General features: G+C 51.7%; 3 protein-coding genes and 1 pseudogene across 8 annotated transcripts in view; 1 reads left to right on the top strand and 3 right to left on the bottom strand.

Moving 5' to 3' along the window:
• LOC127035545 (adhesion G protein-coupled receptor E3-like) overlaps positions 1–14,360 on the bottom strand; it is a 91,581-nt pseudogene that overhangs the window by 62,661 nt on the left and 14,560 nt on the right.
• LOC127035293 (uncharacterized) overlaps positions 1–14,360 on the top strand; it is a 67,547-nt gene that overhangs the window by 47,687 nt on the left and 5,500 nt on the right. The gene's annotated exons all lie outside the window — the stretch shown is intronic.
• Positions 1–14,360, bottom strand: part of LOC127035279 (maestro heat-like repeat-containing protein family member 2B) — a 108,631-nt gene that overhangs the window by 39,391 nt on the left and 54,880 nt on the right. The gene's annotated exons all lie outside the window — the stretch shown is intronic.
• LOC127035288 (putative adhesion G protein-coupled receptor E4P) lies at positions 1,409–8,933 on the bottom strand. Of its 3 annotated transcripts, none has more exons than XM_050925000.1 (6): positions 8,521–8,933; positions 8,156–8,350; positions 7,376–7,638; positions 6,564–6,630; positions 5,709–5,800; positions 1,409–1,584 (listed from the first exon to the last, which is right to left on the bottom strand). In XM_050925000.1, exons 1-6 carry the CDS (start codon positions 8,716–8,718, stop codon positions 1,575–1,577), a joined length of 825 nt encoding a protein of 274 aa, XP_050780957.1. In that variant the 5' UTR covers positions 8,719–8,933; the 3' UTR covers positions 1,409–1,574. The 3 variants fall into 3 exon arrangements, with proteins under 3 accessions (XP_050780957.1, XP_050780956.1, XP_050780955.1); XM_050924999.1 differs by having other exon boundaries at positions 1,409–1,587; XM_050924998.1 differs by lacking the exon at positions 1,409–1,584 and adding an exon at positions 3,644–4,014 and having other exon boundaries at positions 7,376–7,611.

A 14,360-nucleotide genomic window follows, 5' to 3' on the forward strand; every position in this document is an offset into this window, starting at 1 on the left:
AGAACGATATTGGCCTTTTTCTCAATCGCATCCCATTTTGACTCATATTCACGTTATGATCAACAATGTGATGCAATTGTGGAAAAGGCTAATATCATTCTGGAGTGAATATAATATATAGCCTATAATTACCCTCACTGTTAAAAACTTTATGCTTTATATCCAGTCTGAAATTGTCTAGCTTCAACTTCCAGCCGTTGGATGGTGTCATACATTTCTCTGCTAGATTGAAGAGCCCATTAGCAAATATTTGTTCCTCATGTAGGTACATACAGACTACAATCCAGTCACCCCTTAACCTTCTCTTTATTAAGCTGAATAAACTGAGCTCCTTGAGTCTATCACGAGAAGGCAGGTTTTCTAATCTTCTAATAATTTTTGTGGCTCTTTTCTGAACCCTCCACTTTATCACCATCCTTTTTGACTTGTGAGCACCAGAACTGGACACAGGATTCCAGCAGCGGTGGCACCGGTGCCAAATAAAATAACCTCTCTACTACTCTAGATTCCCCTGTTCATTGCATTAGCCCTTTTGCTCACAGCATTGCAGTGGGAGCTTATGTTCAACTGATTATCCACTACAACCCCCGAATCTTTTTCAGAGTCACTGCTTCCCAGGATGGTCCCCCATCCTGTAAATCAGGCCGACGGTCTCTGTTCTTAGATATATACATTTACATGTAACCATTTAAAAACACACATTGTTTGCTTGTACCCAGCTAATCAAGCGATCTGGATCGCACTGTACAAGTGACTTGTCCCCTTTATTATTCACTACCCCCCAATTATTTGTCACCAGCAAACCTGATCAGTGATGATTTGGGGCTTTAATAAAATTGTTAGATTTCCAGGCTTAGATAAAAATGTTAAATAGGGTTGGGCCCAGATCTGATCCCTGCAAGACCCCAGTAGAACAGCGCTGCCCAGAGGATTCAGGGGGCCCAGGGCAAAACAATTTCAAGGGCCCCTTCCATTAAAAAAAAGTTGCAATACTATAGAATACTATACTCTTGTGGGGGCCCCTGCGGGGCCCGGGACAAATTGCCCCACTTGCCCCCCTGTCTGGGCGGCCCTGCACTAGAAACACACTTGCTGGATGGTTTACAATTACATTTGGAGATCTATCAGTTAGCCAGCATTTAATCCATTTAATATATGCCATGTTAATTTTATATTATTCTAGCTTTTTAATCAGAATGATGTGCAGTACCCACTCAGACACCTTCCAGAAGTCTAGTACATCAACATTTTTATCAACCAAACTCGTAATCTCATGAAAAAGGTTATCAAACTAATTTGACAGGATTTATTTTCCATAAATCCATCTTGATTGGCATTAATTACATTGCCCTCTTTTAATTCTCTATGAATTGAGTCCATAATGGCTGCTCCATTATCTTGCCTGGGATCGATATCAGAGTGACAGGTCAGCCTGTTTGTTCTTTTTAAATATCGGCACATTAGCTTTCTTCCAGTTTTCTGGAACTTCGCCAACATCCCAACAGTTATTGAAAATCAACATTAATTGTCCAACAAGTTACTCAGCCAGCTCTCTTCAAACTCCTGGGTCCAGGTTATCTGGGCCTGCTGATTTAAAAATGTCTAACGTCAGTAGCTGTTGTTTAACATCCTCCTAAGATACTAGTTGAATGGAAAATGTTTATTGACTACTTCTGCCTTTTTCATTATTATTGCTAATTCTGCCATTTCATCTAGTAATGGACAAATACCATTATTAGGATTCTTTTTGTTCCCAATATACTTTAAAAAACTCCTTATTGTCCTTAACTCTGCTGGCCATAGAGTGCTCCTTGTGTACCTTTGCTTCCCTTATCAATTTTCTACAATTCCTAATGTCTGATTTATGCTGTCATCTTCCTTTTTTCCATTTGTTATAGATTACTATTATTTTTTTTTTATAGCTGCATTCACTTCTCCTTTAAACTGTGTTTTTTTTAACCAGTGCATCCTTCTTCCTTAATTGTGAGTCTAAGGGCTTGTCTACACTGGCAATTTACAGCACTGCCATTTTCTTGCTCAAGGGTGTGAAAAAACACCCCCGATCTCAGCAAGTTTCAGCTCTGTAAAGCACCAGTGTAGACAGGTTATGAACGCTGGGAGCAGCGCCTTTCGTGGAGGTGGTTTTGTAGAGCACTGGGAGAGCTCTCTCCCAGCGCTGCACCACGACCACACAAGGCAAGTTAAAGTGCTGCTGCAGCAGGACTGCCACGGCAGCGCTTTAGCATTGCTGGTGTAGACTAGCCCTAAGGCTTTTGGGGCATCTAGTAAAGTGTTCTTAACCAATTCCCAATGATCATTCTCATTTTTCTGATTACATTTTTCCTCCTAGCTGATTTGGCTCATAATTGTTCTCAGCTTTGTGAAATTATCTCTTTTAAAGCACCAAGTATATAAATTGCCGGTCTGGACTTTATTCTGTTTACACATTATAAAACAAGTCATGGATCACCTACCACTGTAGCTAAAGAACACACATTAGTAAGGAAGCAGTAGCAGCTTCATAAACCTGTCTGTGTGATCTAGCCATAGAAAGGGAGAAAGTCTCATCCTGTGCTGGTGTGGGTTATACAGGCACATAATTTGACTCATTTCTTCTGAAAGGCAGAGTGGGGAAATGGACAAGACTTGGCTGTGCAGTATTGGGCACTTGTGTTCTATCGCCAGCTCTGGTTGCAGTGACCTTGCCCAACTGCTGCAAGATGGGTGAACAATTGTGGCCTGCCCTCAGACTGGGGTCTGAGGCCTTGGTTAGTAATGGCTGTGAAGGGCACAGAAATATTAAGGTCAGTAGGTAGAAGAGATGGGATTAGAACCCATGGGCTCTTGGTGGTAGCCTGGTACCATTCCCCCTTGGTTACGGTGTGGCTGGGTATATCTGAACTGCTTGTTTAATTCATCCCCCTTGACTTGTCAGCCTGTGGTATTTGGGGATGGGTCTCAATTGGCCATGGGGTGTTTCCAAGGCTGGGGCCCTGTTGGGGGTGGTTGCAGTGGTACTTGTGGTATCAACTGTGAGGGACTTTGCTCATGTTAAATAAGGTTCATAGCATTAAGAATGGGAAATACTCCCCAGGGCTCACATCGAGTTTGCCTCTGCCCTTTGCTGCTGAGCTGTCAGATAATGCAGCTGCTGCTTCCACACAGCAAGGACATGGATGTGATGCCCAGAGAGAGGGCCCCAGGTCCACGTCCCACCAGTGCAATGTGGGCATGTAAAAGTGCTTTGCACTAGTGTGAGTGGCTATTCAAGTGGCCGGGTGAATTGGAGCCATAAATGTCCAGTCCTTTTTAAGCATCATGCCAAGCTCTTGGCTTCGGTAATACCTTGAGACAGTGAGTTCCACAAGTTAATACTATTACGGCCTAGATTCTCTCCAAGCATTGCCTGGCGGAAGGCAGCATGTGTGTATGGGGAACAGGCGTGTGTGCCTAACGGAGCTGACTATGGGCCCCTTATCTTGGATTCTGGTCTCTGCTGGCCCTAGTGTAAACTAGAGCATCCATGGGACTGCTCCAACCTACGCCACTGGTCTAAGATCCCTGAAAGACCCTGTAGCATTGTGTCTTCCCCTATGGCAGATGGAGTGTGTGGCTGGTGCAGTAGTTGGCTCTGCTAGGGAGATACGCTCTGCCACGGGAATGATCTGCCACCTGATTGTGGCTCCTCTGCCCCATCGAAGCACAACAGGGCTGGGTAGCATTGGTGCGCCTGGCCTTGCATGTTTAAAGAGTCCCTTTGCACTGGTTCTCACTTCGCTACCACTAATTTGTGGGCTGAGCCATTGCTCTGGTCTCCAGAAGGCACAAGAGACTGATGTCCTTCTCTTTGCTCAGCCTCCCTGGGAGCCGGCAGTATGTTTCAAGCAGACATTGGCAGCCAGAGCTGTTCTGGGGCGGCTGCTCTGACACTGGAGGCGGATGAAAGTCCGAGCTCGTCCTTGTTCGGAGTGAGCCACATTCACCGTATTTGAAAAAGCGAAACTCTGAGAGCTCCTCTGTCATAAACAGATAATAGGAGTTAATAGAACAGAAGTACTTTATATCTCTTTTGACTGTAAAGGGTTAACAAGTTCAGTAAGCCTGGCTGTCACCTGACCAGAAGACCAATCAGGGGACAGGATACTTTCAAATCTTGAGGGAGGGAAGTCTTTGTGTGTGCTGTTAGTTTTTGGTTGTTGTTCTCTCTGAGTGCTGAGAGTGACCAGACGTGCAACCAGGTTTCTCTCCAATCTCCCTGATACAGGTTCTTATAGATTTAAAATAGTGAGTATTTGGCTGGGAGGAGTTCAAATGTGTGTTTGGCTGGGAGGAGTTTAAATGTGTATTTGGCTGGAAGGATTTTAATTTGTACTTGTATATTTAGGCTGGGAGGGTATTCCCAGTGTCTATAGCTGAAAGACCCTGTAACATATTCCACCTTAAATTTACAAAGATAATTTTTACTGTTTTTTCTTTCTTTAATTAAAAGCTTTTCCTGTTTAAGAACCTGATTGTTTTTTTATTCTGGTGTGAGATCCCAGGGGACTGGGTCTGGATCCACCAGGGAATTGGTGGGGAGAAAGGAGGGAAGGGGGTGAGAGAAAGGTTAATTTCTCTCTGTGTTAGAATTACTGTCTCTCTCAGGAAGAGTCTGGGAGGGGGAGAGAGAAGGAGGGGGAAGGTGCCGTTTCCTCTCTGTTTTAAGATTCAAGGAGTTTGAATCACAGTGATCTTCCAGGGTAACCCAGGGAGGGGAAGCCTGGGAGAGGCAACGGTGAGGGAAAGGGTTTACTTTCCTTGTGTTAAGATCCAGAGGGACTGGGTCTTGGGGTTCCCCAGGCAAGGTCTTGGGGGGACCAGAGTGTACCAGGCACTGGAATTCCTGGTACGTGGCAGCGCTACGGGTACTAAGCTGGTAGTTGAGCTCAGAGGAATTCATGCTGGTACCCATCTTTTGGACGCTAAGGTTCAGAGTGGGGATTTATACCATGACATCCTCAAAGGCTCCCTTGGCACAGGGACACAGGGACAGACCGCTGACAGAGGGAAACAAGCCCCAGCCTCCCAGCCTGTGCTTAATGCTGCGCTGTGTCTAATGCCCCTGGCTGCTCCCAGGAGCTGTGTGGGGAAGGCAGTGCGGGCTGCCTACAAATCCTCCAGATCAGCAGCCTTGGCTGGAAATCTGAACGCCTCCGATCCCGCCTCTTGGGGTGAGAGCGAGCGCCGACTCCAGTCCCTGCGAGGCCGGTGAAGGCGCTGGGTGGGCACGGATGGGCCGTGGGCATTACCTGGCCATTGAGCAGACAGTGCATCAGGAAGATGAAGGCTCCCTGCAGGCTGCTGACGATGGTGAATAAATAGGCCATGACCATGGCTGCTAGGCCGACTTGGAGGAGACCAAGGCTCCATGTGCAGCCCAGAAGGAAGAGTTGGGCGATGGCTTTAAAGGTCAGTAACCTGGATAAAGGCAGATGGAGAGATCCCGTTACAATAACTCTATGGAGAGCAATTGGGTCAGGAGGATCCGGGCAGAGTGGGGTGGAGCTTCTATCCCCAGCTTTCCTATGTGGGACAGGCTTACTGTCAATGCAAACACACTGGGAATTCATTCCTATGGATCCTAGATATGCTGTTCCCCTCCTGCAATCCCCCACCCCTTCTGGTGCCAAGACATCTGACCCTCCAGGACTGTTTTGTTGCCCTCTCACCTGTGGTCTCTGACAGTAGACACATCTGCATTGAGGGAGAAGAGTCTGTTTCTCAGGATCCACAGGGTCAGCCCAAAGAACATTATATTTATCTGTGGGAACAGTGGGAAATATTTCCTGTAAAACATCCCATCTGGGGCTGGTGACTTCAGCTGAGGCAGAGAACGATCCCAGAGGACCGAGCCAAACACTGCACAACCGGGGACTGCTCATTTCCGGTGGGAATTATCCTCTCCCCGTAATATCCCCTGGAAACTCTCGGTCTGTCCCCTTGCATAGAGCTGGCAGCACAGCCAGGGCTGAGATGGATCAATGGGATCACAGAGGCCAGATGCTGCTCAGAGTTCAATATGGAGCCTCTCCAGTGCAGTCAGGAGTTATTTGGGGCTTACATTGGTGTAACTGAGAGCAGGATCTGGCTCAGAGATCCCAGATCCTGCCTGTAGAATACTCCTTGCCATTTTCAGACTGTAACAAATTCCACGCCCCCCCCAACTTCCCCAGGAGTAGGGAGGAATATGTAGGGACACTTGTTTCCTCCTCTACAAAAAACATTGCAGAGTGGAGCCCTCTCCCTTCCTTGTTCCTTGGGTCATTAACTCAACTAGACCAAACTCTTCTGTCTTCACTTGGCAAATCTCCTGCTGACGTCCCTGGGAGCTGTGCCCGAGTAACGGCTGCAGGCCTGGGGATACAGCACAGGGACTCATTCAGGGATAGACCACAGCCGATGAGCCAGGTGGGACCTAACTGGGTCTTTCCTTATGTTTTATGGGCCAACTTCCCCTCCCTGCTTCACTGAAATCAATGGGGTGGCAGAGGTGAGAGGAGAACGTGGTTCTGTGAGGTACCCACCAGGATTATGGCACAGACTGGACCCAGGAAGCTCCAATGAAAGCCTCTCTCCAGGCTGAGCCAGCAGCTACAGACAGGGAGGAAGAAGAAAGTGACTTTAATGGGATTACTGCCTTTTTTCAGCCCCGGGGGCAGAGAGGAGGTGTCACAGGGCAGCTGGCTCTCAAAAGCGAGATGGATCTCAGCCTGCCTGTGACATGGCCGACTCTCTTGTGGGCAGCAGGAAAACAGCCCTCCCCATGTACCTCAGCATGTCCTGCTTCCAGCCACCACTTCCTCTTCCACCTCCTCAAATGACCCTTTCTGGTGGATGGGCGCAGTATTGATGGAGGGCCAGACATGCGGCGGAGGGACCTTGGCCTAGCTGCACTGAAAGAAGTGGAGCTGCCCTGATTTACACCAGCTGAGGATCTAGCCTGGGGTGTCTAGAACAGACCACGCCCCGTTTTAGTGGAGTCTCTCACTTTAGAGAGGGGATGCTCAGGGATTTGCTCATAGTAAGAAGGTGCGTTTGTTTCTTACCCACCAGCCCCACAAACCCAGCCTGGGAGCTGGGAGTCCAGTGGGATCTTTCTGGCTTGTTCTTCCATATCATCAGTGGGGTGAGGAGTGCAGATGTCTGACAGGGGGCACCTCAACTACAGCGCTCGGGGCAGCTTAGTGTCCCTGGGGATGGGAAGGGTCCCGGGGGGACATTCAGCTCCCAGGCAGGGTGAGCAGGGAAATCTAGGTTCAAGTCAGACCTGGGGTGAGCCGGACAAGCACATGGAAGCCCCATCCCAGCTCCCCTTCGGGATGGGCGCTGAACGTACTGTGTGGAAGCTCCGTAGCCTTCAGGATTCACCCCTGCAGAAATAGCCACCACCAGGGCTGGGAATCCATAGCCGACCGGGTACATGAATCTCTTCTTGAACCGGCTGGCGCTGGTGTAATTCACGACCTTCAGCTTCCTGACGGTGAGGAAGAGGTGCAGCCCCTCCAGGAACATCCAGGTGAAGCAGGCCAGGAAGAGGTTGTGTAGGAGGCCAGCAATGACAGCACATGCCACCTGGGAGAGAGAGAGCCCCGGGACACTCTGGTGGGGAAGAGAAATGCTGAGTATGAGGGAGACCTTCCGGGCGGGGGGGAGTGACACCGGGATTCTTGTTAGCACAGCTCTCCAGGTATAGCGCTCCGCGACCCAGAGATGGAAGGTACCTTGGTTTCTGGAGAGTCCTGTGGGTGCACATTGCTGATGCAGGAAGGGAGCGGAGATTAGTGGTTAGAGGAGGGGAGCAGGGCTCAGGTGATCCAGATTCTGTTCCCAGTCCTGCCACAGAGTCCCTGGGTGACCATAGGCAAGTCACGTAGGAGAGGAATCGAGGCACAGGGAGAGTGTGACATAGGGATAGAACTGTCTGAACTCCAGGGATTGAGGACACTCAGACCACTCAGACCAGTGTGAAGGGGCCTAATGGGATGGAAACATCCCCCCAGGAACGCTCCCTGTGTCCTGCACAGCCCAGAATCTAGGGAGAACAAAGAGGTTCAAAGCCACACACCCCAGCCCTGCTGCGAGTGGAGGAACAGAGCAGGGGAGAATCAGGTCGTACCTGAGTGCGGATGCGGGTCACCTGGGTGAGGAAGAGAAGGTCGGCCAGGAAGAGGCAGAGGCAGAGCTGCAGGTGGAGGGAGGTGCTGACGTTGCGGATGGAGCGGCACAGGAGGAAGGTGAGGATGGCGAGGAAGAGGCACAGCAGGGAGAGGGTCAGTCCCACGTAGGTGATGATGGTCAGTGGGGAACTCTCCTGTAACACAGCAAAGGGGAAATCACCAGTGGACCCCCAGCCGAGCCCCCTCAGCTCTGATTCAGCCTTTTCCCCAGCAAAGCCTCCAGTCACTCCAGGGAGAGCTTTGCCCACGGCTGAGTGAGGAGCTCAGGGTCCTGCCCTGTGACCCGAGTCTCACGGTGAGATACCGTCACTGCGATGGGAGCCATTAGGACGGCGAAGCTGGAGAGATGGTCACAGCTGCAGGTGGTGTGAGTGCTGTTCGTGTGCACGGCGGTGCAGCCGTCCGGAGACCAGCTGCCGCTCTCGGCCACTACTTTCCAGTAGATGCAGAGAGCCTCTTCCTCCTCTTTTTTGGCCTGGAAACACCACAGAATCATCCTCATCCTCACGGGACCACAGAACGTCGGTTCTGTTATTCCATGGCTATAGCAAACTCGAGGTCACCTACAGCTCCACGGCTCTCCCCACGCAGCCCCTAGTGCCCACTGGGGCCATCCCAGTGGCAGCGGAGAGAGAACACAGATCCTGCTGCTGCAAAAGCCCAGGCCCTGCTATTGGAAAAAAGGGTAATAAATCCTTGCCAGCCAATAGCACCATAAGGAATGTGAGCTGAGCAGTTCTGAGAGCATCCAGCAGAGGGCAGTGCTGTGTGCACACATACACATACGGTAATGAAGTGGTTAGGGTGCGTATCAAAGAGTTTCATGCTGACTCCCTGAACCCCACTATCCACACAAAGCGGCTTTCCAGTTATTCCGGCTCAGGGGTGAGCTAGGCGGAGCTCTTACCCTAGAGCACTTTGCACAGCCCTGTGTCGTGGTGTGACCCCCGGTAACCTCCTCCAGTAACACAGCCCCAGTGCATCAGGAATAAGGAGGCCTCCTCTTCTCAGGACCACCAGGAGCCAGAAAGGCAGCACGGTCCAAACGCCCAGAAGGAGATGGTGCCTTCTCTATACCCCTCTGGAGCCCCAGCTATGGAGCAAAGCGAGGGGATCTCCCTCCGCGCACCTGTCTGTGGCACAGGGTGAAGTCTGCGGATCTGGAGAGGGGAATGGGTCTCCTGTCTCCGACGCCCCACTCACCACTCTGGAGTTGAGGTGACTCTTCTCCAGCTTCCCACCACCTGGTTGATTTCCCTCGCTGAGATGTCTTGCACTGATGATGGAGTGCAGGGTGGAGTAGGAAATAAAAGCAGCAGCCCCCGAACCTGCTAAGAGAGGAGGTGATCCCTCATTAGGGAGATGGAGTCGCTATGGCAAAGAATGAGCCGGCCAGGTGCCCAGGGGTCACAATGAGGATTCGGGGCCCTGAATAGGCAGCTGAGGGTCCACATTACTCTGGTCCCCCACACCTCCATTTGGGGTTCTATCTAGACTAGGGCGCCGCTGCCCTTTCCATTCTCTGGGCTCACTTCATACCAGAGACCCTCTCATGAGCCGTTTCCCCTCTGCACCCCCAAATCCTCACTGCGCGGGGCTCAAGCTGTGGGACAGACAGGAACAAAGGTGCCAGCTCCATGGCCCAAAGCCTGAGAACCTCTGGCTCAGCCAGCAAGGAGCACTCCAGGGCTAGAGACAGAGGCCGGGGCCGGCCTGGAGAACCATAGGGAGGGAGGGAGGGAGGAACGGGGGAACCCAGACTGGGGTTCGGTGCCAGGGAACTGCTCTGTGCCGTGGTTTGGGCCCTGGGTGTCGCCATCCCTAGGATGGTACCTTGTGTGGCTGCCCCGGTGACTGTATCACAGTGCACGTCCATCGTCTCCTTGTGAGCTCTCAGCGTGAAGACTTCGCTGTGCTGGCTGCAGTTCCCTGTGACGAGCCATGTCTGGATAGCTGCGGGGGGTGGCGGGAGGAATGACAGAGCCCCTCGCTGTGAAACCGCTTCCCTGGGAATCTCTCCATTCTGAGTCAGATCCACCCCCCTCCCACTCCGCTTGGAGCCGGAGGGGCTTCAGAGCTCTTCTGCACTAGGGGAGGGGGAAGTTTGGTGCTCTCCCCCCCGAGTTGCCTGATCACCCCTCCCATATCCCCTCCCCCCATTCTGGCCGTGTCTCCCTGGGGATGCTGCATCCCCAGCAGGGGGAGTAGTGTGGGTGGGGGGAGGCGCCTGGCTCAGCGTGGCAGCCCCTAGTAGTGAAATGCCAAATATCACATTTAAACCCTTCTCGGGCATTGCTGTTGCTCCTGGAGGCACTGGCGGGGCTGGGTTATATTTCCTGGTGCAGGGGCAGTGCTGTTCTCTGTCTGTACTGAACACAGGCTCACATCACAATGATATATAGGCTCTAACTTCCAATGGATTTGGGGCACAGAGTGTAACCCCATATCTCACAGCAGCCAGCATATGGCGCTGAAAGCCACACGTCCCCCCTCATCCAGAGACTCTGTCGTCACGTTCTGTGTTGTCCTCTCCAGAGACCGAAGAGCAGTGGCCAGTGCAGCCAGTTCCACGCTCTGCAGCAGGACGGTCACGGCCGACCCCTGTCCATGTCTCTGCTGTCCCAGAGGGAGGTGCTGTTCAGGAGGGCATTGAAACGGAGAGTCTCCAGAGATGGAGATTCCACAATCTCCCTAGGCAATTTATTCCAGTGTTTAACTACCTGACAGTTAGGAACTTTTTCCTATTGTCCAACCTAAATCTCCCTTGCTGCAGTTTAAGCCCATTGCTTCTTGTTCTATCATTAGAAGCTAAGGTGGACAAGTTTTCTCCCTCCTCCTGATGACATCCTTTTAGATACCTGAAAACTGCTATCATGTCCCCTCTCGGTCTTCTCTTTTCCAAACTAAATAAACCCAATTCTTTCAGCCTTCCTTCATAGTTCATGTTCTCAAGACCTTTAATCATTCTTGTTGCTCTTCTCTGGATCCTCTCCAATTTCTCCACATCTTTCTTGAAAAGCATAAGCTTTTGTAGGCTAGAACCCACTACATCAGATGCATGGAGTGGAAAATACAATAGCAGGTATAAATACACAACATATGAAAAGATGGGAGTTGCCTTACCAAGTGGGAGGTCAGTCAATTCAATTAACAATAGGATACCAAGGGAGGAAAAATCACTTTTGTAGTGGTAATGAGAGTGACCATTTCAAACAATTGACAAGAAGGTGTAAGTAACAGTAGGGTCAAATTAGTATGGGGGAAATTAGGTTTTGTAATGACCCAACCACTCCCAGTCTTTATTCAAGCCTAATTTGATGGTGTCCAGTTTGCAAATTAATTCTAGTTTTGCAGTTTCACGTTGGAGTCTGTTTTTGAAGAATTTTTGTTGAAAAACTGCCACTTTTAGGACTGTTACTGAGTGACCAGGGAGACTGAAGTGTTCTCCTATTGGTTTTTGAATGTTATAATTCCTGATGTCAGATCTATGTCCATTTAGTTTTTGGAGTAGAGACTGTCCGGTTTGACCAATGTACATGGCCTGAATAAAGACTGGGAAGCAGATATTAACGAGTGTCTGAGGCTCAGTGGAGTAAACTGCGGACCCAACACCAACTGCACCAATGTGACTGGGAATTACTCCTGCAGTTGCATCGATGGATACGAGTCCAGGCCTGGGAAAGCCAAATTCCCGCACGTGAGTGAGAACAGCTGCCAGGGTGAACTCTCCCCTTGCTGCACTACTCCCTGCTCAGTCCCCCACAGTCCTGGGTTCATTCCAGGCCTAGTGCTGCAGCCGAGGCTGCTGCCATCTGCGGCAAAGGCACCTGATCCACTCACCGGGGCTGTGATCAGCTGTGACCCTCGACTGCTGCCCCAGCACATGGGGGCCAGGATCTCCCCTGGCTCGGTGTTTGGATTGGGACTAAACCCCTAGGTTTGCAGAAAAGCACCAAGGAGACGGGTGTAAAGCCTCGCTGCTAGGGCCCCCCTGAGCCTGGGAAGGAGCCTCCTATATGGTCCATAGCCATAGCACAGTGCGCTCTGCCCCCTATGGGCTCCGGGAAGCAGAGAATAGGCACAGCACGGTGTGCCCCAGCCATGCCCCCGATCCTCCGCCATGGGTCCTGGGGAGCAGAGAATAGGCATAGTGCCTGATGCTCTAGCCTGGCCCCCAATCTGCCCTGATTGGCCCCAGGGTGCTGAGAATAGCCACAGCGCAGGGTACTACGGCCATGCCCCGAACCACCCCCTACAACATGCGGCTGGCATGGTGGGTGTAGGGCCCTTACACCAGCTCCAGGCTGGCTGGGGAGGCCCCTGCACAGGATGGGGGGATTGTCAGAGACCATTACACTGCCACAGTGGCCCAGCAGGGCCTCGGTGTAGCTGTGAATCTGACCTTTGACTGTTTAATACTCAGGACACCGGTCACCTGGGTCCTGGGACTCCCGTTGCGCAGGTCATTACAGGTGGGTGCACTGGCCGCATGTCGGGGGTCTGAGGGCTTCGGCCATAGACCCCCGAGTGCCATCAGAGAACAAACAAACTAAGTTAAAGGAACACCATCCAATTCCCCCGCACTCCCCTGGGCGCAGCCCACCCACCCTTCTCCTAGTGCTCCATGGGAGAGGTGGGGCTGGGTGTATCCCAAGTGGGGAGGGGATCCATCGAGCTGGGGTCTTTAACACTGAGTGTGGCTTCCCTTCTTGTGACTAGCTCCAATTCAGCACCTCCTTTCTTCTCTCCACCATTGCAGCTCCTGGATTCTCGGCTGTCCCGTGTCTCAACTGTCCGGCCAGGTCACGCTGTGATCCCCATTCTGGGGGAGCCTTTCAAAGTCAGACCTCTCTCTCCTATGCCTGCTAGTGAAACCCTTCCTCCAGAGCTCCTAGCCCCCCTTGCCTCAGGGCCCCACCATCGGGCCCAGCCCTCGGGCTGTAGAGAATCCCCACCTGTCCCCTCCCAGGCAAGCTTCCTTCTAGCTAGTGCCCTGCATGCAGCCTAAGTCGCTTTCCCTTTGCAGCTTAACTGGCTGATATGGCCCCCCCTTAACCCCATTCTGTCAGGGCTAATGCAGGGAGGGGCTCGCAGGGTCCTGGTCTGGATAAGATTTGGTCCCCAGTCTGGGATGGGGTGGGAGACGTTGTGCTGCAGGGATTGGGGCCCTGCAAATAGCAGGGAAGAAAGGAGAATAAAATGAGGGGGAGGGTAGATGGAGCAGACAGACTCACTGACAGACCACGTCCCCTGCAATGGGTTAGGGGTGTCTCCATGGTCATTCGCCCCCAGTGCGCCCCCTGCCCTGCTATGTGTGACCCCCTCCCACCCTGCTGTCCCTTCTTAGACATTGATGAATGCTGCAAGATCTCAGATATCTGCAGTCCCAAGGTCATGTGTATCAACACCATGGGAGCTACTGGTGTAAGTGCCGGGCTGGCTACGTCCCCTCCAACAGGAACACAACCCTGTGCCAAGGTGGGTCCTGCCACGAAGGGCATGGAGGAGCATCTGAGGGGGCTGAGCAGAGTCTGAAGCTACATAGGCAGAGGTCTTGCCCGAGAGGGCAGGGAGCTGAGAACAGGTCTGGGATGTCGCACCAGGCCCCCTGCTCCCCATGAACGGGGTCCCTCTGGGTCTCAACCCTAGCTGGGGAGGGCTCATCCTCAAAGCCCTCACCTCCCTCCAGCCCAGCCTGTCCATCCACTGGGGTGTTTCCAGTTGTCTCAGAGCCACAGCCACCAGCGTGCTCATGTCTGGCTTGGAGAGCGGAGGGATTCTCCCCTCCCTCCATACAGGAAGGCGATTCTGGAAGCAGAATGACTGTACCCAATTGGGCAAGGAATGTGGGTGAAGCCAACACCAATTAAGATGCCTGTACACCAAGGCAAGGAGGCTCTGTAACAAAATGGAGGAACTAGAGCTAATGCTGCAGGAAGTGGAACCAGACACTGTAGGGATAACAGAAACCTGGTGGAACAGACATGGCTGGAGTCCAGGGATTGAAGGGTATGTGCTGTTCAGGAAAGACAGGAACAAAGGCAAAGTAGAAAACCCTTGAGTCATCAGTTTACCCATAAACAAAGCTAGTGTTCTCCCTTGAACCATTGTATTTTCTCTACAACCCCCCTCCCCCCACCTATG

This window comes from Gopherus flavomarginatus, chromosome 16 (genome assembly GCF_025201925.1).
Source record: "Gopherus flavomarginatus isolate rGopFla2 chromosome 16, rGopFla2.mat.asm, whole genome shotgun sequence".
In the NCBI taxonomy this organism is placed as follows: domain Eukaryota; kingdom Metazoa; phylum Chordata; order Testudines; family Testudinidae; genus Gopherus; species Gopherus flavomarginatus.

Excerpts from the sequence above, each read along its gene's own strand:
- LOC127035288 (XM_050924998.1), bottom strand. The coding sequence starts at position 8,718 with ATGAGGATGATTCTGTGGTGTTTCCAGGCCAAAAAAGAGGAGGAAGAG. Across the intron at positions 6,631-7,375 it reads GGCTACGGAGCTTCCACACA|CTGCTGGCTCAGCCTGGAGA; the intron begins GTACGTTCAGCG and ends CCCTGTCTGTAG. Across the intron at positions 5,801-6,563 it reads CAGTCTGTGCCATAATCCTG|ATAAATATAATGTTCTTTGG; the intron begins GTGGGTACCTCA and ends CTGTTCCCACAG.